General features: G+C 38.8%; 1 protein-coding gene and 1 long non-coding RNA gene across 2 annotated transcripts; one reads left to right on the top strand and one right to left on the bottom strand.

Moving 5' to 3' along the window:
- Window positions 1–321: 321 nt before the first annotated feature.
- On the top strand, window positions 322–13,381 carry LOC148423940 (neutral alpha-glucosidase C-like). Its single transcript, XM_088415261.1, is given in 22 exon segments — window positions 322–380; window positions 481–537; window positions 922–1,024; window positions 1,437–1,564; window positions 3,762–3,945; window positions 4,132–4,192; window positions 5,056–5,152; window positions 5,485–5,656; window positions 5,994–6,117; window positions 6,206–6,441; window positions 6,701–6,907; window positions 8,220–8,363; window positions 8,940–9,036; window positions 9,143–9,244; window positions 11,140–11,314; window positions 11,397–11,465; window positions 11,625–11,689; window positions 11,764–11,840; window positions 12,519–12,593; window positions 12,703–12,816; window positions 12,953–13,065; window positions 13,137–13,381. Coding segments are annotated over 22 exon segments (2,646 nt in total). The 5' UTR covers window positions 322–351; the 3' UTR covers window positions 13,354–13,381.
- Window positions 10,969–13,374, bottom strand: LOC148423941 (uncharacterized). Its single transcript, XR_015865645.1, has 3 exons — window positions 13,176–13,374; window positions 12,977–13,072; window positions 10,969–12,897 (listed from the first exon to the last, which is right to left on the bottom strand). It is a non-coding gene; the product is annotated as an uncharacterized LOC148423941 (long non-coding RNA).
- Window positions 13,382–21,493: the final 8,112 nt, after the last annotated feature.

The raw sequence follows: 21,493 nt of genomic DNA, 5'->3' as shown, positions 1-21,493 counted from the left end.
AGAGCAGTGAAGTATAAGTACAGGTCCTCTTTGTTTATGTTGATGGGAAACTGAAATAGAATTTCTGATTGGATAACAGACTTCAGTTTTTTCCTATTTGCTTTTGTATTAAAAGGAGCCATAACAAGATGTTCGAGTACTCTCCACAGTATTGCCTTATGAGGAAACGAATACAGAGTTGAGCTTTACTTTTAAAACCAGACAGGAACTGCGAGCTCTTCCACTGATTGACGTTACTCCCGTTATTAAAGTGCATTTCATACGTGAGGCTGCAGCTCAGCATTTTTCTTAGTAAATACTGACCAGGCTTTCAGTGTCACCTTTTTCTTCTTATGCTCTTCGGTGCTCAACATGGGTGACAAGAAAAAGAACTTTGTCAGGTATCCTTTGGACTTTTTACTATCACTAACATACCATGTTGCTCAAATTGTTCTTTTAAATGTGATGATACTATAAACGGGTTTATCTACTTTCATACAGTTGTGTGCCTCCTGGCAAGTACAAGTTTATGAAAAGTCATGAGGTAGCCTTTTACAGGTATGTCGCTTTATTAAGGCAGATTGTTGAAATGTATTTAATTTGTTACGCCTAAAGTAATTCAAAAGCAATTTTCAAATTACTGCTGTGTGTTAAACTACATGGATTTAATATAATACAGTATTTAGCTTCAAATGCATTCACTTAAACACACACACACACACGTATATATATATATATATATATATATATATATATATATATATATATATATATATATATATATATATATATATATATATATATATATATATATATATATATATATCTCGTCATTTTAGTGACTTTTGATATTTTACATACTTTTGAATGAACTTGTAATTATGTCATTTCACTCAGATTTGATTTTACTTTTTTGAATTTTTTTTTCAATATTCATTCAAGGCGGCAGACCCAGGGACCGAAAATGCAGTACCAAGCCCTTTTAGAAACCATTGTTATCACTGAAAAGGGAGCTCGCTTTGAGTTGCTGGAACCAAACATTCAGGTAGGAAGTCGGCTACCATCAATTAAATATATTCTAATTCTACACTTAATTTAAAACGGTGCATCAAACATGGTGAATATTACAAATACATATATTCAAGAGTATTCAAGAGTATTGTGCATAGTAATACTACACAACGGAATTCACTTCTCCAAGCAGACTACATTCCACAATTGAGCAAATAACAAAGTAGGCAATAAAACAAGAGCCATAAGGGCAATATTAATGAACCACCAATTAATGGTGACTTACATGTAAACTGACTTACATGTAAACTGTATACATATGAAGATGATAGTGCAAAATATTATGTATTTAGGAGCTTTCCTGCACTGCACAGGGTTTGTAAGGCCTGAGTGGATGTGGTAAAGTGACTGGTGATGAGATCATATCGCAACTATTTATTCCACAGAGCAAGCTGTTTGTGTGCGTGTCACCTTGCAAAAACGACACGATCAGGATCGTCATCGACGAACTGAAGCCCATCAAAGCCCGCTACAGGGTCCCGGACGTGCTCACCCAGGAGCCACAATGCGAAAGGTGATGCTGGACACACGTAGACAACTTAGTTTTCCTATCTGGGCAAGCCATCGCTTTATCAACCCGTTGCAAATGGAAAGCCCGCCATCAGCAAATGCTTCCGCATTTCCGGCTGGTGCCTAATGAAATGAAGCCTTGAAAGGAAATACACGGAATGAAGCTGGTATTTTTACAATAATTCCCATCATAGAAGACTCACCAAAAAACCTTGCCAAAAGCCATACGGGTTGATATAGTGACTGATGGCCAGCCTTTGGTTACTATGTGGTGGGTCATGCATATACATATAGCCAATAGGTGTTGCAGGTGTTAAGCATCTGATCTTTTGCTCTGCAGGACAAATACACTCTTTTCCGCACCTCATTTTATTTGTCTTCATCAATTAAAATAATAATAAGGATAGTCAAAAAGATCCTCTGCGTCATCACTTTCCCTATAAGACTAAATACCTGACGGGCATTTCATTAAGTATTTGGGAGGGTTGTGCAATTACTTTTTTACCCCTAGGCCCCAACTTGTCTTCGCTTTGTTAGATTCCACAGATAAGACAAGTCAAAATGTGCTGTATGTACACTCCCTGTAAGGTGTGGCACACAATTAACCACAAAGGTACAGTATATGCATACGTACTATCGTGTTGCTGTTTTTTGACGTGACTGGCGGGTGACAGATACACAGACAGCCCCTGCAGTTAAGGATTTATATACAGTTTGTCAAGTCAGACTACTTCATTAGCTGAGTTTATTTAAAAGCGTATTCTTACGGTTAATAAACAAGACACCAAAAATGTCAATAATTTGTGTTCAGAGCCTCTCGACCAAAGCTCTGACCCGTGTTGAATAAAGAAACTTAAAGTCGAATACTCCAAAGGATTTTCAACTCTTACAATGGTTCTTTTGAAACGTGTAATGGATTCCCACACATAAAGAAGGGAAAACAGATCTTTCAAAGTTTTGGTCTTGTGTGTGTTGAAAGTCAGCTCTGATCATGATATACGTCCATTATTTATATATTTAAAAATATGGGGAAAATGATGATTCTGGTAGCTAATGTCATGTTTTGTCGTGTTTAAACCTAGTCAACCATTCTACTGTATTTTCCACAATATAAGGTGCACTGGATCATAAGGCACACATTCGATGAATGACCTATTTTAGAACTGTTTTCATCTATAGGGCGCACCACATTATAATGCGCATAGAATAGAAGCCAAAGTAGTGGCTGGGCTTGCGGTATGAATTCACTAGATTGATCTGTGCTAAAGGGAATGTGAACAAAACAATCAGAAGTCAGTGAAACTTCAAACAGAAATTAGAAATAAAGATGATTTATGGAAAGTACTATCTGAACAACAGGAAAAACATACCTCTTGATTACATTAAAAGAGTGTTTGGATCCATGCCGAGACGAATCAAGAGTTTAGAAGAACGTGATTATCATTAAATTAAATATTCAACTTTTTTTTAAAAATCAAATTGAAACCAAAAACCTTCAAATATATTGTTTTGTTGATTTAAAATCAGTTTATGACTTTATTTTATATAGTTGCGCTTTCTTTTACAAAAACTCGCAGTATTTTTGTGCCTTCTCTCCATATACATTGCTTGAAAATGGGAGCATATATCGCATATCAAAATTTGCAGTACTTAGCAAATGGGGAATTCATGTGTTTTTCAGACCATAGGACGCACCACAGTGTGAAGTCTCAAAGAGTAGGTCAAATTTGAGAAATTTGTCTTATATTTTACACAGTGAATGACAAGTGACGTCAATTATTCAACTTCAATTGTAGACCTAGCCCCACTACGATAGCATTTTTGTGACTGTAATATTTTGTTGAGAAATATATTTTGTAGACAAGTATAAAGTAAATTAAATTAATGAAATTGAAATGAACGATGAAAATGAACTGAAAAGCTGACATCCGCACGGAAGGCACACTTGATTATAAAGCACACTGCTGATTATTTTGGTTGATTTTTTTTTGCCGCTGACATCTCAGATCATGGAGTCAAAAGGCTATAGCGAAGTCCACTTGACCTTGACAAAAGGATACTCGTTTAGTCTTGTAAGACATACAGATACAGATGTTTTACGTCCATGTTCAGGAAAGCGCAAAAGCGTTACAAAAAACAACGCAACGTACGTAAATGGCTTTACTAGACGTGATGCCATTTTGTCCTCATCCCTTGGGCAGAGTGAGACTAGAGGACCAACATGCCGACTCGGTGACGATCTCGTGGGCTTCGGGGCTCTACAAGTGTCGAGTGTGGCAGTTACCTTTTCACCTGGAGCTCCTGTGCGAGGACCAAGTAATAGTAACGTTCAACTCACAAAGCAAGCTGTGGTTCGAGGCTCTACATAAAAGTCCCTTTGAGTGAGTGTCTCAGATGACAATTAACCGTGATAGACAGGTTTCAAAAAGGACATATTTGTCATTGGTGTGTGTTTTTGTTGTTGTTTTTTTACAGGGCCAATGAAGAGGTCAGATTAGGACACGACACTCTTACGAAAACAAGACAACTGTTTGATTGTTTTATAATTTTATCATCTCCTATCTCTCACAGAAGCAAGGGGACAACCTGTGGCGAGAAACCTTTGGGGAATTTCTGGACATTAAAATGAACGGTTGGGCTTCATCTCACCCAAATTATGGCATCGTTTGGAAAAGATTTTTCACACAATTTAAGAGAATAGAGTGGTCCTTCTCCAATGACGCGGTTCACTTTTCGCGGCCTCGCTGTTTGGCAGATTTTTTTTTTCTTTTAACAGCGTATGTGTATTCCCACATAGCAGAATTTCTTATGTGTCCAATCTAGGAAGATTTTAACTTTGGGAGTGTTTAATGTGAGAAAATGTGAATTCATGAGGGGTTTTACAGCACTAACCTTCACCTTCTGAAAGCTCCTTCTAGTCTGCTTACAGATCTTTTCCGCTCCTCATTTCTTCATTTGGATTGGCCCGTGGAACAAAATTCATTGCTGCCCTGAAGGGTTAGGGGAGACATTTTGGCAACAATATGAACAATCAGTGTGTGGTCGTGATGAATGCAATTTACGAGTCGATGCTGCTGGCTTCTTTCCCAGGAACATCAAGTGCAACCGGTCGGGTCACGAAACCCCTGTTGGTCGAGTCACGGGCCTGTCTCTTTCTTGCAGCTCCTAATTCACCAATATACTGATTGCAGAAAAAACATACTAACTGGTTTCATAACAAACATACGAACTGCATAAAGCAATTATGGGATATGCAAATTTTCTAACAGCAATTTTGTGCATTTCATCTATGCGGGTTATTTTAAGAACATAACCGCCACGATAAAAGAGGGCCCATTGTATTGTAACTATTATTACATATTTGTGATAAAAAAGGAGCATTTTTACAAACACATAGCAGTAATACACCCAAAAAGATCATTCATAACAATTTTAACATTTATATTTAACATGTCAATTCTTCATCAACGTGCGCTGCTGTGTTTTTACTGCTAGGACCCAGTAGCATTGGTGCTGACTTGCGGCTTCACGGATTCCAGGATGTGTTTGGCGTGCCAGAACACGCTGATAGTCTCCGCCTGGCAGACACCAGGTCCGTGTCGGCAATAAAACCTTTAGACGGTTCTGGTCAAAATGGATCTCTTTATCATTCTTTGACCCTATAACATGATGACTTTTCTTGACTGACCCAAGATACAGATTTCACAAACTACACATACATTATTTCGACTTGGGCTTCTCGCCGCATTTCTAGAGTTTTTTACCATCATGCTGAACATTAACAATTGTTGCTGCGGTTGGCTTGACAAATTTGTAATGTGTACACTAGTAGGCTGGTATTCAGGGAGAGTAAAATGCCTTGAGCGGTTTCTTTTTTTTTTTTGCGTGGGTGAAAATACTCAACTTTCATTTTAACTCCCCCAGACATAATGAACCTTACCGACTGTACAACTTGGACGTGTATGCCTACGAAATACACAGCCACTTGGGCATTTATGGCAGCATCCCGTTCCTGGTGGCCCACAAGCAGGATCGAACTTTAGGAGTATTCTGGCTTAATGCATCAAACACCTTTGTACACATCAACTACAGCCAGGTACTGGAGATACAATCCTAAAGTTTACTACAGTCTACAGTCCCAATCCTTGGCCTTATTTTAGTCTATAGTCCCAAAACCTGGTACAGGGTGACTCTTATACCTTTGTCCTGAGTCCTAGTCTGTTATCCTCACTCTAAAGTTATTAGACATGTTTTGTTCTTTAGTCCCAAATCATTAATAATAATAATGTTCTCAATTAATTAATTGCTATTTTGATGCCATACATATGACAGAAGTCGACTGTCAATCAAGTCAAAGTGTAAATCAAAGTTAAATTCTTTATCGCTGTCAGTTCTGAGAGTGGATTCTACCATTTTTTTTTTACTTCCTCCAGCAAGAAAACGGGCCGACGCCTTACACCGATGTCCACTGGCTGTCCGAGAGTGGTGTGATAGACTGCATGGTTTTGCTGGGCCCGAGCCCGGCGCAGATGTATCGCCAATACGCTGAGCTGACAGGTATGCGGCGATTTCTGGTCTTAGCATAATTGCCACAGCACATCCTGTTGATGAACATTTCAGACAGCAGCCTGATTAACTCCAACAGGGTACCAAGTCCTTCCGCCTTTTTTTACCCTTGGTTACCACCATTCGCGTTGGGACAATGACACCCAACAAGATATTCTGGAAGTGGATGCCGGGTACGACCGCCACCGCATCCCGTACGATGTCATGTGGCTGGACATCGAACACACAGACGAGAAGCGCTTCTTTACCTGGGACCCAAATATGTTTCCTGACCCGGTCGGCCTACAGCGCCACCTAGAGGAGAAGAACAGGAAGGTCTTACCTTGTTTTGTGAATTATGTCCTTCTCGCAATTGGTGGCTATCAATGATCTGACTTCTTGATTGGTCCATACACCATAGTCTGTAGAAGATTTTAGTCCTCTTATTTTTTTCAATCCTACATTTTTAGTACTATCACCCAGTCTTAGTCGTCCCTACTTAGTCCTAGTACTTGTTCATGTTTATTCCTACTTTGGACTATCCTTCTAAATCCTTAGTGTTTCTCGACCCAGCCAGCCTCTTCTCTGATTTCAGTTGGTGGCTATCACTGATCCCGCTATCATGATAGATTCTGATTGGTCACTCTATAAAGAAGGATGTGACGGAGGGCATTTTGTCAAGGACAGAGAAGGGCAGATGTACAAAGCCATATGCTGGCCAGGAGAGTCGCATTACCCGGACTTCAGCAGCCCGCATGCCCGGGCCTGGTACGCCAAGTGCTTTGCCCTGGACCGATACAAGGTTAGTGTGAAAAGGACCTATTTCTGACTCCAATTTGCGTACTTAGAAACTAAAACCGTGAATGAGGACTTATCACCTGTGTATCTGTTGAATATATCATAGATTGGGCTCGGTGTTAAATAGATGGTCTTTTGTTCCACTTATAATTACAAATTTGTTGTAGCAATGGACCCACCTTTTCCCGAGTCACTCGCACACTCACCTTTTCTCTACTTCTGTTACGGCGACTGTTAACTTCTGGTCTCAACGCTAGTGTTAACAATGATGGTGCAAAACACTTCCAATATGCTTTTTGTCTGTCGGAATTACATCTTAGTTAACATTATTTTTTTGGGGGGTGGCCTGTTAGCATACTGGTAGCTTGAAACGAAGAGAGACTGGAAAGTGGTACAGTGGGTCCCCGTGTAACGACATTAATCTGTTCCCCGGTTGTGGTCGTAAGGCAAATTCGTCGTATGACGGGAAATCCAAACCTATGTTAAATCGCGAATGCGTTTGGAACCCCAGGTAAAAACATCAAAATTGTTCATACATATTAAAAATTGGTACTAAAATAGTATAGTAAGTGCTACATATATCTAATATACATGTATACAATCATAAAACATCATAAATAAAAAATATTGAAAGGATTTATTTACCTTTGAACGCCGGTTGTTATGTCCATATTCCCTAATTAGGGTTATCTCCAGCATGGTTTCCATATAAATCCATATAATTCTTACTTCTTTCTTTAACATCACTAGCAATCTTGGGACCCATGGCTAACTCTTTAAACTTTGAATCAAGCAGTAAAATGCACTATAGATACGGTTTTGTAACCACTCACAATCGAACAAAGCTTTACCGTTTCACCATTATGAAACGAGTGAGGCCGACCAATAGCAGACCACAATCTCCGTGAGGAGATGCCGATAAATAGCAGACCAGCATTGTAGTCACGCATTGCATGGAAGCAGTTAGACGGCAATAGTAAATAAGTGCAATTACCTAGAAACGCCAGCAGACCGAGGCAAAACAACATAAATACAGCCAAGCCCCTAGGGTCATGACATGTTTTGTTCTCATAACTGGGAAAATGTCATAAAGAGGGGATGAAAAACCTCAGTATTCCAAAGTCGCAACATGAAAATTTCGTAAATCAGAAAACTTGTAACATGGGGGTCCACTATATTTTGTTTTTTTTTCCCTGAAAATGCTTAATGTTTCAGTGCATATGGTCCATTCCCATCAACCACGCCATATCATATAACATGTCAAGTTGTTAAGAAGACATGTAGAATTGTTTTCGTTTGTATGTGTTTTTTGTCAGGGCTCCACACCTTCATTGCACGTGTGGACGGACTTGAACGAACCCACCGTGTTTACCGGGCCTGAGTTGACATTGCCTAAGGATGCGGTACAATATGGAGGCTGGGAGCACCGGGAGTCACATAATCTATACGGCTTTTACCAAGTGAGAAGAAAATGAGGGATGGTCACTCGTTAATAATTCAACAAGTCAAGATTTTAAATGAAACGTTGAAAAAAAAAAAAACAAGCAGAAGCTGAAAGCTGGAATGTAGAAATGGCTGAGGGTATAAATGGCCTATGAGTCTTGATCAAATAGTATATTAAGTATTAAGTACAACATTGAAAAATACTTCAAGAAATTAATCCAAGCTGTGAGAATTCTCAATGAGAGACTGGAGAAAAGGCAAGACTGAGACAAAAACGATCTTTTGCAAAAGAGGGAAAGAGCACCAAGGTCTTTAAGAGATCTCGGGCTCTCCTTTTCATTTAATTACAAAAATGACAAAGAAAATGGTTACAAGTTTTACAGTAATATAAGGAATTTTTTATGTCTGTGTTTGTGAGGGTGTGTGTGTGTGTGTACAGTAGTTTATATGCGGTATGTGTGTGTGTGTGTGCGGGTACGTGCCAATGGGTGTGAAGCAAGGTGTTTTTACATGATAACATATATACACATATAAAGAACAATTGATACATGGCTTTACACAATCAATTTTTTTAATCAATTCATTTTTGCTAGCACATGGCAGCCGTGGACGGCCTGATGACCCGCTCCGGTGGCTCCGAAAGGCCTTTCGTTCTGTCTCGTGCGTTCTTTGCCGGATCACAGAGGCTAGGTATGTTTGGTTTTAGGTTTTTTTTTTGTTTTGTTTTTTTTTGTAAGTGCGTAAACTTTGGATTTTGTTCCAAAATAAAACCGTAATGATGATGTTTGTCTTACAGGAGCAGTATGGACTGGTGACAACCTCGCCACTTGGGACTACCTGAAGATCACCATCCCGATGTGTTTGTCCATATGCGTAGCGGGAATCTCATTTTGCGGAGGTGACATGTTGCCTACAGCAGCTCCTTGCACAAGCCTGGCCATTTAAGTCAGGGCTCAATTTCTCTGTGTTTTAATAGATGCAAACCGAAGATGGAAACCCCATATTGAACACGTTAAAAGAAAAATATGTAAAACCATAAGTATTCTTTACAAAACCAAGTTTTTATTAAGTAAATAATCATTATACATATTATAAAGTTTAATATTATTGCCATACCATCTGCTGTGTCGAGACATGGGCAAATATTTATGAAACAAATATTATGCCTGTTTTCAATCTGCGAACAAAAAAAGCTATAAGAATCATCAAGCATTGAAAATATACAGAAGAAACTAATTTTTAATATATATATATATATATATATATATATATATATATATATATATATATATATATATATATATATATATATATATATATATATATACAAATTATAATAATTATTCATGAAATTAAACTTGCTTAAATTTCTGGACTTGGTTGAATTCAAAAGAGCAGAAATAATATATAAAGCTCATGTGCTTTGTGAGGTCATGACGGTTCGTGTAAGGCCATAACAATGATTCATGCATTGATTGCCTTCTGAAAGAACAAACCCTGAAATACTTTTTATTGTGAGGAAGGAACAAGCTCTACAATTAGAGTGGCTGCCACGTTTTTCAAATGTCAGGATCTGATCCAGCGGGGATTGAGGCTAATATGACTCTTACTACATATTTTTTTGGAAATGATTTATATAGTTAGCTTTTCAGCAAATCACAGCATGCCGCGCTGTAGTTATGTTGCATGTTATGCAATAAGAACATCTGGAGGGTCGTCAAAAAATCTCTTCAAAGAAAACAAATAATGTCCTGCTCAGGCAGGGTGAGAAGTAACAGAGTAACATGATTAACATACTTCAGCTTTTTATACAGTTCGTAAACTGCAATAACCAAAAATGATTTGAAAAAAATAAATAAATTACGGTTGCCGGTAGCAGTGTGCAATGAAATATGATTCCATGAATATTGCGATACGATTTCAGGAAGTTTTTTAAAGCGGAACAATTCCATTCAATTCAATGAAGATGAAATCAGTTTGTCATTTTACAAGAGAACTTACATTTCAAGGCAATTGTAATTGCAAAATTTGCCTTTTATTGCCATTTGTATGTTGCCGGAAGCAGCTGAATCAAGGCAGAAATTTTAGGGAAAAAAATTATTTAGTGCATATCACAGTATCATATATCAATTTTAAACCCTTCAATAAGTGTTTTCCTTTCTTGGACTTAGAGATGAGATTTTTTTGTTTTGATTCGACACCATTTTAGGAAGATTGATCAGTCAGCCACACAAGCCAAGCTTTGACGCACAGATGTGTTATGTCGGCCGTATTGTTACTTACAATAATTACTGTAACGATAGGAGCTAAAGGATGGATGTCAGGTAGCTGTTAGCAGCCAATGCTAACAGCAGCTCGTGTTAGCTACAGCATTATTTGTAATAAAAGAAGCGAGCTGGCTGAATCAACGTCCGAATCTATTCTTGTTCACACACCGAAAATTTACTGAAACAGAGAGGATCATGTAAAAGTTATGATGTCTCCAGCTAATTCACTTAAGAGTGCACCAGTTCGAGAACATGGAAAGGTATTCCATTTGACTTGTTTATTGATTGCGGTCTTTTGACATACACATACAATTATAAACTTGGTGAAACACCAATGCTGCTCAACTTCGGGTATTTACGGTAAAAAGAACTTGAGCCGTGTCACGAGGAAAAGGGAAAAACAACATAGAAAGTAAACATAGAAAGTATCGGAATTTGACCCCAAAATTAAGAGTGCTTCTTATATGTGGGCGATAACGCTAATGGGTTGAGGAATTTGCTTGAAATATGTCCCTGTGTGTTTCAGCGGATGTCGGCGGATTCATTCCGGAGCCGGGTCCTGAGTTGCTGGTCCGCTGGTACCAAGCTGGAAGCCTGCAGCCCTTTTTCCGAGGCCACTCATCGATGAATACGACGCGTCGGGAACCCTGGCTGTTCGAGGAGGAGGTGACAGACGCTATCCGAAATGTCATCGAAGAAAGGTATAGTAACACGGTCCTTTTCGTACCATTCCCTTCACTTCATTTGAGATACTTCCAGAACAGCACGTGTCTGAGTTTTCAGGTACCGGTTGCTGCCGTACTGGTACACCCTTTTCTACCGAGCTCACACCGACGGTCTGCCTGTGCTCAGGTTAGAGCTGCTGCTCAGTGACACCAGATAAAACTGAAAACATCCTTCTCTAATAATTTTGCTATACACACAGTTTTTAGTTATTAGTCAATCATACGATTCCTCCACCGACTTCATTGGGTTTTGTTGTGACTCTAAAGGTGTGTTTTGTATGCTTAGGCCTTTGTGGCTGGAGTTCCCTCAAGAACAGAACATCTTCAGTATGGAGCGCCAGTACATGCTCGGTGAGGTCACCTTTCACACGGTCGCTCACCGTAGCACATTTTGTTAACATTATTTATGTTAATGTGGAATGCAGGTGAAGCGCTGATGGTATGTCCTGTCACGGAATGCGGCGTTTCGGAACTTCATGTCGTGTTTCCTGGAGAGGATGAGGTAATCTATCGTGTCTTGCAAAAGTATTAACGCCTTGTTTTTTTTGTACCTCGTGAGTTAACGTCTACTATTTGTGGTGTTAGACCAATAGAAATTCAGCCTCCCTGGGTGATATTCCCAACTACGGGTATGCAGAAACATTGAATATTATTTTTTTCCCCATATCAATAACTTGTAGCGCAGCCTTGCCAAAACAACACTAAAGTGTCAGCCCTAAAATAAAAGAAAGTAAAACTGCCATTTTAGGTCTGAATATTAATTTATGTTCCTGTTATTGAAAGATTATGCATTATCTAAGTACCATAAGTTTCGGAATACGATCACGATTCACTCCGATGTCTACTGGCTGAAAATATTTTGTTGTGCCCCCTTGAATCACAGCCGCTATTGAATTGGATTTCTTAATGGCTGTTTTCATATCCTTCAGTGCAGATTGTCCCCTGGTGTTAGCAAGAAAAAATTGCAGATTCGCCTTGCTGGATGATGGAGGTTCAAAGCATGAGGCTTATAGTTCAAAATTCACAATATTTAGACTGACACGGAGAAAAAGAAAATATGGCAAAACTAAAATCTGACCAAAATCAGAATCCTCACAAACCCAGACACTGACATTAAATACTTATGCAAGGCACTGTAAATATAAATTAAAAGCTCACATTGTATTCTCTCGCCTTTTAGATTTGGTACGACATCAAATCGGCAAAGGTTCACCGAGGAGGAGGGACTCAGTGTATTCCGGTAACCTTGGAAAGGGTAAGTATTTGTTAGCTAATCAGCGGACCAATCAACCCACTAACCAACAAACCAAAATACTACCAAATACATTTTGAGCAACCAGTTCCATCTTGTACATTGTCACCAGATTCCCGTGTTCCAGCGAGGGGGTACGATGGTGTGCCGTGCCGTAGCTGCTGGTACCTGTACCGCTGACCTCCAGAAGATGCCCCTTGCTATCACAGTGGCTCTGGACGTTCAGGTGAGTGGAGCAAGAAGGATAGTCACAATATGGCGGAAACAACAAAGACATTCCACGTGGATAAGATCTGGTCTGCGGGTTCTGTGTGAAAGGCACAAGGAGATCAATTCCCACTCTTGAATCCAATCTCATGCAGGGTTTTGCCAAAGGTGAGTTGTACCTGGACGACGGCCACACTTTCTTGTACCGCGACAAGCAAGAATTCTGCCTCCGCTCCTTCAGTATGTTGGCAGGAAGTTTGAAGTGCCGGTGAGTTCTGCACAGCCGCATTAGGTCGTAACTTTATAACATCATGACATCGCGATTCCGTCACCCAACAGCGCTGCTGGTCAAGTGGGGGAATACAAGAGCGGCATTACTGTGAGCTCCATTGATATCTTGGGTGTACGGGACGAGCCATCGGCGGTGCAGGTTTACGCGATGGCGGGGTGCGTTGGCGTCTCGGTGGAGTTTAAGCATGACGCGGAGCGGCGCGTGCTCAGCATCGGCGGCTTGGAACTCAGCGTGGACGACAAATGGGGCATCCAAATATGTTGACATCCTATGTTTAACTCCATTTTAACTCCTTCGGTGCTACGAATGACAATGTTCATCTTGTAAAATACTTAGGTCATGTTCTAGTGAAAGAAATCGTATCATCCATATATATATATATATATATATATATATATATATATATATATATATATATATATATATATATATATATATATATGGATGATACGATTTCTTTCACTAGAACATATATATATATATATATATATATATATATATATATATATATATATATATATATATATATATATATATATATATATATATATATATATATATATATATATATATATATATATATGGATGATACGATTTCTTTCACTAGAACATGACCTAAGTATTTTACAAGATGAACATTCTCATTCGTAGCACCGAAGGAGTTAAAATGGAGTTAAACATAGGACCATGTCTCTCACCCAGTAGGCATGATGCTATGATCCTTTGAACCTGTTGGCTTTGTCTTTGCTGCTTTGGACTTTGTGGTATCAGTTTTGTGATGGCATGCGAAGAGTAAAGATCTCCACTAGCACAGCAACGTGTGGTTTCTTCGCCTCGCCACAATATATATATATATATATATATATATATATATATATATATATATATATATATATATATATATATATATATATATATATATATATATATATATATATATATATATATATATATATATATATATATATATATATATATATATATATATATATATATATATATATATATATATATATATATATATATATATATATATATATATATATATATATATATATATAATGAATGGTGTTTTAGATGCTAGTAAAAAAATATTTGTGTCACAAAAAAGCAAATGTTCTCTTTTTGTACAAAAATAGCTTGCTGTCACTCAAATGACCTATTTTCAATCTTACTTTTTCTCTGTAAATATTGGAATCCAATCTTTTATATGGTACCACCAATGTCTACACAGTCATACAATGCAATATTCTGTCGACCTTAAAAGCTGCGTCAATATGCTAGAAATGCTTTTCAGATAATGCTTGGCATTGAAAGAGTTAAAGATGTTCTAAACTTTATAAAAACTCGAGTCTCATCGTTCACAGCGAACAGCCGTTCAAAAGACTTGTTTTGTTGTTGAACATCACATCGGTATTAGAATGTAATTCCCTGAATAAAAAAACATCCCCAAATTCACGAATCACGAATGACATCACTTTGCAACTTGCTTAAATTATACATTTTCAAACTGTTTTGCATTCAGTTTTCTGAATTCCCTATGAAAATTACACAATGAACATTGGGAATTGATGGTTGAAAAATCAGAGTATGGTCTTTTTTATCTACTGATGAGACTCAGCCAAGACCAAAAAACTAAACTGCTCTTGCTATATAATAAAAAATAAGCGTTGTTTTGTCGTTATTGCCACCACTAGATGGCAGTAATCTCACAGAAATGAGTCGACTTTTTTTTTCTCTCCTCTGAAACAGCTTTTTCTTCTTTCTTTGTCCTGTATTTTTATTTAATTTTTGGTTATATTTGAAGAATAACGAGCGTATTATGTAAGAAGCTGTCTCAATGGAAGTGCACTGACAATATTTGTGGAGACGTTTTTTGACTGCTGCGTCCAGAGCTCAGTGACTGTCATTGCCCTCGGCAGTCCATATAGAAAGTTGGGATTGTTCATATTTTGTTGAAGGATGAACCGTGGGACCTCTTCGATTTTGAGTTCTTATTACTGTCCAAATGGGAAAGCACTATAAGCTAACAGCCAAAATGTAAGAGGCAAAGTGCCTCCTTATCTCCTGCAGTCAGAAACTCTAGCCTCAAGCTTTTCGGCCCTTTCGTGTTTCCGATGCACACAAAAAAGCATACACCTGCTGCTCAAAAGAAAAGTAGAAGACTTTCAGAACCTCAGTCTATAATTTGCGCTGAAGTCTGTTTGAAGTTTGAAGTCCTGGAAAAAAACAAAACAAACAAACAAAAAAAGATGATATAGTGCTCCACATGAATGAATCCCATAATTTCTGCATTATAAGGCAAAAAGCCTTCAATTGTCTCCGAAACTGACAGTGCGCCTTATAATCTGGTGGGCCTTAAACATTGCATAACCAGCGAGTTTGCATTTTTGGAGCATGAAAAAAGCAACTTCATCGCTATGTAAATTCTTCAGTTTTTACCTCCACATTTCACTTATAAATGTACTTTAATTTACAATTCATTTATTTTCATTTCATTTTTCTTTTATTTATGATGTTATTTAATTGTATGCATGTATATTTTAAATAAATAGCACTTACTATACAATTTAATCAATTTTAATATTGTATATAGATTTTTTTACCTGGGGTTTCATACGCATTAGCTAATTAGCATAGGTTTCTACTGCCCACAAGACAATGATTTCGCCCTACTGCTGTATCCCAACCCCGGATCAATTTCATATGGTGGGAGTCCACTGTATAAATATATAACATGACTATTGGTCCGGCCCTCTTGGGAATATATTTTCCTCTATGCAGCCCGCAAGCTAAAATGACTTTACACCCCTGCATGATTGTCATTCTGTCTTGTAAAGAAGTCTGGAGTAGATCATCATTGTCAAATTGAATTTGATCAAGTTGGTTTTAATTCTCAAATTGTTGACCTGATAATCAGAATCAAATTGTGAGATGGCCCATTAGGTAGAACTGTTATTAAATGACTAAAAAAAGACAGAAAATGCAGTTATTTTTTTCAACTTTATTTCACAGATATGCACTACATGAAACGAGCAAATACGACCATGGACTGGAGACATAATGGCCGCCCCAGCCCAACCCCCAAAAAGAACCACTTTGTCATGCATCACTCTAGCGTACCTTCATAATATGCAGTCTATATTCACAATCATAAACATACAGCTATGGTTATGTCACCATAAACAATTGGTGGTTGGCCAGTAAGAAACCATTATTCATGAGGCAAAAGGCAGACACTTCTAAACACCTCATTAGTGTTGGATCACATTTTTTAGCGATGTTAATCATGTATAAATAGTATCATCATAACTGATAAGTGAAGTCATTTGAGAACTCACTGAATATTGAGGCGACAAGCAATTTGAGTCAACCAGATATGGATTTTTCATTGAAGTAATCTACAGTACAACTTTAATGATCCCCTCTGGAGAATACATTGTTAATAGTTTTCAGACTTACAAAGTTAAAGTACTGTATTCCTCCGAGTACAAGTCGAGCCCCCCCCCCCCCCCCCCCCTTTTTAACTCCCATATTAGGGCGGTTGACCTATAACCGCATAACAAAACAGACCCATTTATTCCCACATATCTGTGTTTGAATAACATTAATTTTTATAAGATGGACTTTGATGCATTACGAAAAGGAAAACACAGCTTGACTTGTCTCCTTCAGCCCTTGAAGGTGTGCTTGAACCAGCTGACCTGGATTTTGGCAGGTGGGGGGGAGAAACAGCTAAGGGCAACCTTACATAATATGAATTCACGAAAGTCATCACTTGGGTAAAGAACATCCCAAGTAAGATGATCAGCAAATCATCTTAGAAGACCTCCATTTCAAACAAATTGGATGGGGCCGAATATGATTATCCCTGGAAGAGTATCGAGGATGTTTGAACAATTGACGAGGAGATAGGAGAGGACGTCCGGGAGTTAAATGGGAGGAAGCAGTTGACGTGTCGGATAGTGATGATGGTTTTTAGGGCTTTTTGACAGATTAAAATTCATCTGTCAAAAAACTATAACATTTTTTTGTTGCAACATTAGTTTCATAATTTGCGTCTATGTACACGTCCCCTGCCTCCCATTTGTCTCGTTTCCACTCCACGGACCTTTCCCCCCATAACTGCAACAGTATGTTATTAAGAAAGAAATCATTCAATTTTAATAACACACTCCATGTGTTATAATTGAAAAGTCGTGATCTATGTAACCTCTAAAGTCAGGGGTAGACTTATACTCGTGTTTTTGTAAAATTAATGCAAAACAAAACTCATAAGCAAGGTCGGCTTGTACCCGGAGAAACATGGCAAATGATTTGGTGGCAAAAAATAACCCCTGTGCGGTATTTTGTCCATCTTTGCTCAAAGGCATTTCACGTCGAAGGGAAAGCATTGAAAGACACTAGGGAGCTGAAATTTCACACAGATGTTGACAACATGTCAAAAGTTCAACATGACACGACCACTTAGTTATCACAGTAGCAGGAGTGTGGCTAAAATACGGTGAGAACGAGGAAGAAAATGAGAGCCAAAAACGGTCAAAATAGCGCACAAGGGATAATGCGAGAATGTGATTGCGTGGAAGTCAATCATTAAATAACTGAACCTTGTTCCTCCAAGTTGGTGAGATGGCTTGCTTCCTGATGGCAACGGCGTATCTGTCAGTCGCGGCATCTATTTTCACCTGGTGATCTCTTAGCCTCCTGAAGTGCTCCACTTTCTTCTGCCGTTCCTTCTCGTCTAAGTCGATTTGTACGTATTTGGCCTTTTCTTCCTCAACCAATGAACGCAGCGCATTCATTTCTCGGTGCTTGTTTTTGTTCGAAATATCCTCCTGAATTTGTTGAAAGAGCTTTTTCTGAGACATGTGCTTCCTCACCCGCATATTTTTCACCTCCTGCAACTCCATGAAATGGCGGCGCATGGTGTTTTCCATCTCTTCTCTGGCTTGTTGACGCTGTAACTCTTGCAAGCGTTCATTCTCCTTCATTTGTTTGAAATTATATTCGTAAAAGGATTTCTCATTGACGAAACTCTGACGACATCTCTCGTCTCTGGCGTCCCAAAATTTCTCAAATTCTTCCTTTTTCTCCTTTTCTACGGTTTTCATTCTGGAGTTCTCAAGCTCCTGCAAATCTTTCTTGAATTGCATCAGTTTTTCGTTTTTGCAATGCAGCTCCTTGTCAACCATGGTGTAGTAGATGGGAGTGTCCGTGTCAAATCGGACAAAGGTGAAGATCTCGCGGAATTTATCCCGCCTCTTCTGTCTTTCCAGCTCCGGTCCCGTCGGTTCGGGTTTCTCCAACGCTTTGACCATTGCCGCTGTTACCTTCAATTCGCCGATGGCCAACTCTTGAGCTTTTTCCAGCTTTTCTCTTTTGGCCTGATCCTTGGCCTTTGCTTGCTCTAGGGCTTTTGCCAGGAGCTGGGCTTTTTTCTCCTTTGCTTTTGCCATTTCCTTCTTTTCAGCCGCCGAAGCATGTTCCTTTGCTTTTGCCACAACCGAACGCGCATGTAATTTCCTTGTTCCATACATCCTCTCTCTCTGTGGTGGCTAAGATCGATTTTAGCTGTGTTTAAGAGGCAACAAGGCGACTGTCACAAGTGAGCACTCTTCTGTTACTTAGTAGTCCGGTGCTTTGATTCAGAGCCGCTTCATGACAACGCCAGCTTTTTGGTTGAGGTCGGTTGACGATGTCATAGTCACGAAGGAAATTGCATGTAGTCTTTAAATCAGGGGAATTGAACGACATCATAGGGTTATAGAGAGTAGCGTGACCCTTCTCTGCTTCCCCGAGCGCTGGGTGACATCATTGTCATCGAGTTTAATACCGCTGCCGTTTCAAAGTATTTGAGGTAACTGAGGTTGTGGAGTGACAATTGTCATTACCGCTGAACCTGAACAGACTTCAACCTTGACTGATCTGATAACTGTGCAATGCTACATAGATAAACCAATTGATATTATCCGCAGAAAATAAAAGACCCTGACATTTTTGAGTTCTTGAAAAAAATTATCCAGTTCTTATTTTGTTTGATGACTTGCATGAACTGGGTGTTTAAATCATGGGCATTTCACATCAAAAAGAAAACTGACACGAGGGAACTGAAATTTCACCCAGATGGTGACATGTCAAAGTTCAAAATGGCACCATCACTTAGCACACTCACTAAAATGTGCCTTCCCTTGACTCGAATGCTGCAATAATAATGTGGATGAAAACGAGCCAATACTGATCAAAATACTGCACAAAACTTTCAAAGTGCATGCAAAGTGCACGGTGGATGATAATAGTGCCATGAGAGGTCACCGGAACTGCTGCAGGACATTGCCCATTTTCACATTGCCCATTCTTTCACAGAGAATTGTTGTTTATGAATTCCAAGTACATTGTTACACTCAAATTGGCTCTCACACAACTGTAAGATGTTAACTAGTGACACAAACAGTGTTTTGATAAGATAAGCATTGAGCAGCACACCAGTTAGCAAACCAGTCAGCTGATAGCTAATGGCTTTCATCTAATAAACCTGGCGTTAGCGACTCTATGATGTCACTTTCTTCAGTTGATGATATCGTGCTGTTTTATCCTGACAACAGCAAGTTATGACTTTGATCAAGAACCCGGCAGATTTACGTGATCATCAGCTAGTTTTCTCCCAGGTGTATGAGCCCCATGTGAAAAACCCAGAGGATTGCTCCAATACAATACAACACAAATGACAATGTAGTGACTTTATAAACACAATCCAATTTTGATATGCTGTAGTGTCTTTGGTATGATGTAGATATGACCATCTCTAAAAAAAAATAGTGTCACAAAGGGTACATTTTTAATCCAAACTTCAAACTATGTTTCCCCTTCAAAGTAGTCCTCCTGGAGTTTAATGCACAAAGGATTCTTTGACTTGACGCATTCCACTGGGATTCTCCGCTGCGCCGTTATCCTATCGTGATTTCATCAAAACAGATCTCCTTGATGACTTTCTTGGGAAAGACAAAAAAAATATCATACGTTTGCATTGGGTAGAGCAGGGAACTGGATCACCTAGGGCGCATGACCTTGACTAGAGAGTGTGATCGTCTCGCATTCTTTGGCCTTCGCTATGTCAAACTCTTTCACTGAATACTCAGCCGATTGATCTCTGGGCTGTACTCGAAGAACCATTAACATCAACGATGATGACTCACCCTAGCAAGCCTAGTCTCATTGGTCTCATCATCACTCACTCTGCTCATTGCTTTACGACCAGACTCAGACAATAGCCATATACAAGCAATCGCATGCGGAAAAATGTTCAATGGCTGCAGGGGCCCGATGTCACTTGTATGCTTCAGGGTGATTATATTGAAGTACATTTCGCATAGTTTGGCTTTGAATTAACAGCCATTCGTGAATCTTTCTGCCACAACAAACCAACGTTCGAGCCACAAAATCGCTTTGACATAACGCATTTCCTAGCCCCTAACTCTAACCATCCCTAACCTTGACCAAAAACGCAGCCAAAATTCAATTCACAGCTGTACAGTGGTCATTGCTATAATGCTCTTCACTTTTCGCAGCCTCACTGTTTTGCAGATTTTTATTTTTTTTTACAGTGTGTGCGTATTCCCAGACAGCAAAACATGTTTATTCAATGTTGAATCAAGGTCAAAATATTTGATAATTGGTTGAGGTTGACGATCTGTGTAATACACGTGAGTTACTATTATTAACTGCAATCTACAAAGGTTTGAACTTTGGGAGTGTTTAAATGAGAGACAAATGTTCGAAAATGTCCATTTCCGTCTGAGAAAAGTGTATAAACTTGTGATTGTGAGGATTTTTACAGCCTTAAAACATGCATAATGTAATAAACTAAAGATGGCTACCTATCACGGGTTAGTTTTAGAACGTAATACCCGCGATGAACTGTCACGTCGGGGTATTATGAGTGAGGTCGTAGAGGGAAATGGATTCGAATGCAGGAAGCCGGAAGTAAGATGAACTCCAAAAAAGAATAGTTTAATAAAAAAAGGGACCAAAATCCAAGGTAGTAAACAGAATACGATGTAACAACCAAAAATTCAAAAAAGGCAGGCGGAATGGATATTTCAGATCATAAACCACCAAAGAATTTTGGAAATAGAACTTACAGAAACACACGGTAAGCACTGAGACATCTGGGTAGAATCGAGAGCTGCAAGAAAATTGGTGTTAAAGAGTGTAAAATGATAAGGCCATGTGGAACTAACGATGGAATAAAATGTGAACAGAGGCAAGGCGCAAAATAGAGACAGGCAATCAAACTGGGGCAGCACAGTCCATCAGTGCTTAGTACAGCTTTCTCACAGTATAAAGGTTATGGATTTCAATCTTGCCTTGAGACGTTGTGTAGTGTTTGCATGTTTTTTCTGTGCTT

Source organism: Hippichthys cyanospilos, chromosome 5, assembly GCF_059441005.1.
Source record: "Hippichthys cyanospilos isolate Australia breed blue-spotted pipefish chromosome 5, RoL_Hcya_1.0, whole genome shotgun sequence".
In the NCBI taxonomy this organism is placed as follows: domain Eukaryota; kingdom Metazoa; phylum Chordata; class Actinopteri; order Syngnathiformes; family Syngnathidae; genus Hippichthys; species Hippichthys cyanospilos.
Note: the sequence above shows the minus strand (reverse complement) of the source record. Positions and strands in the feature narration are given on the sequence as shown.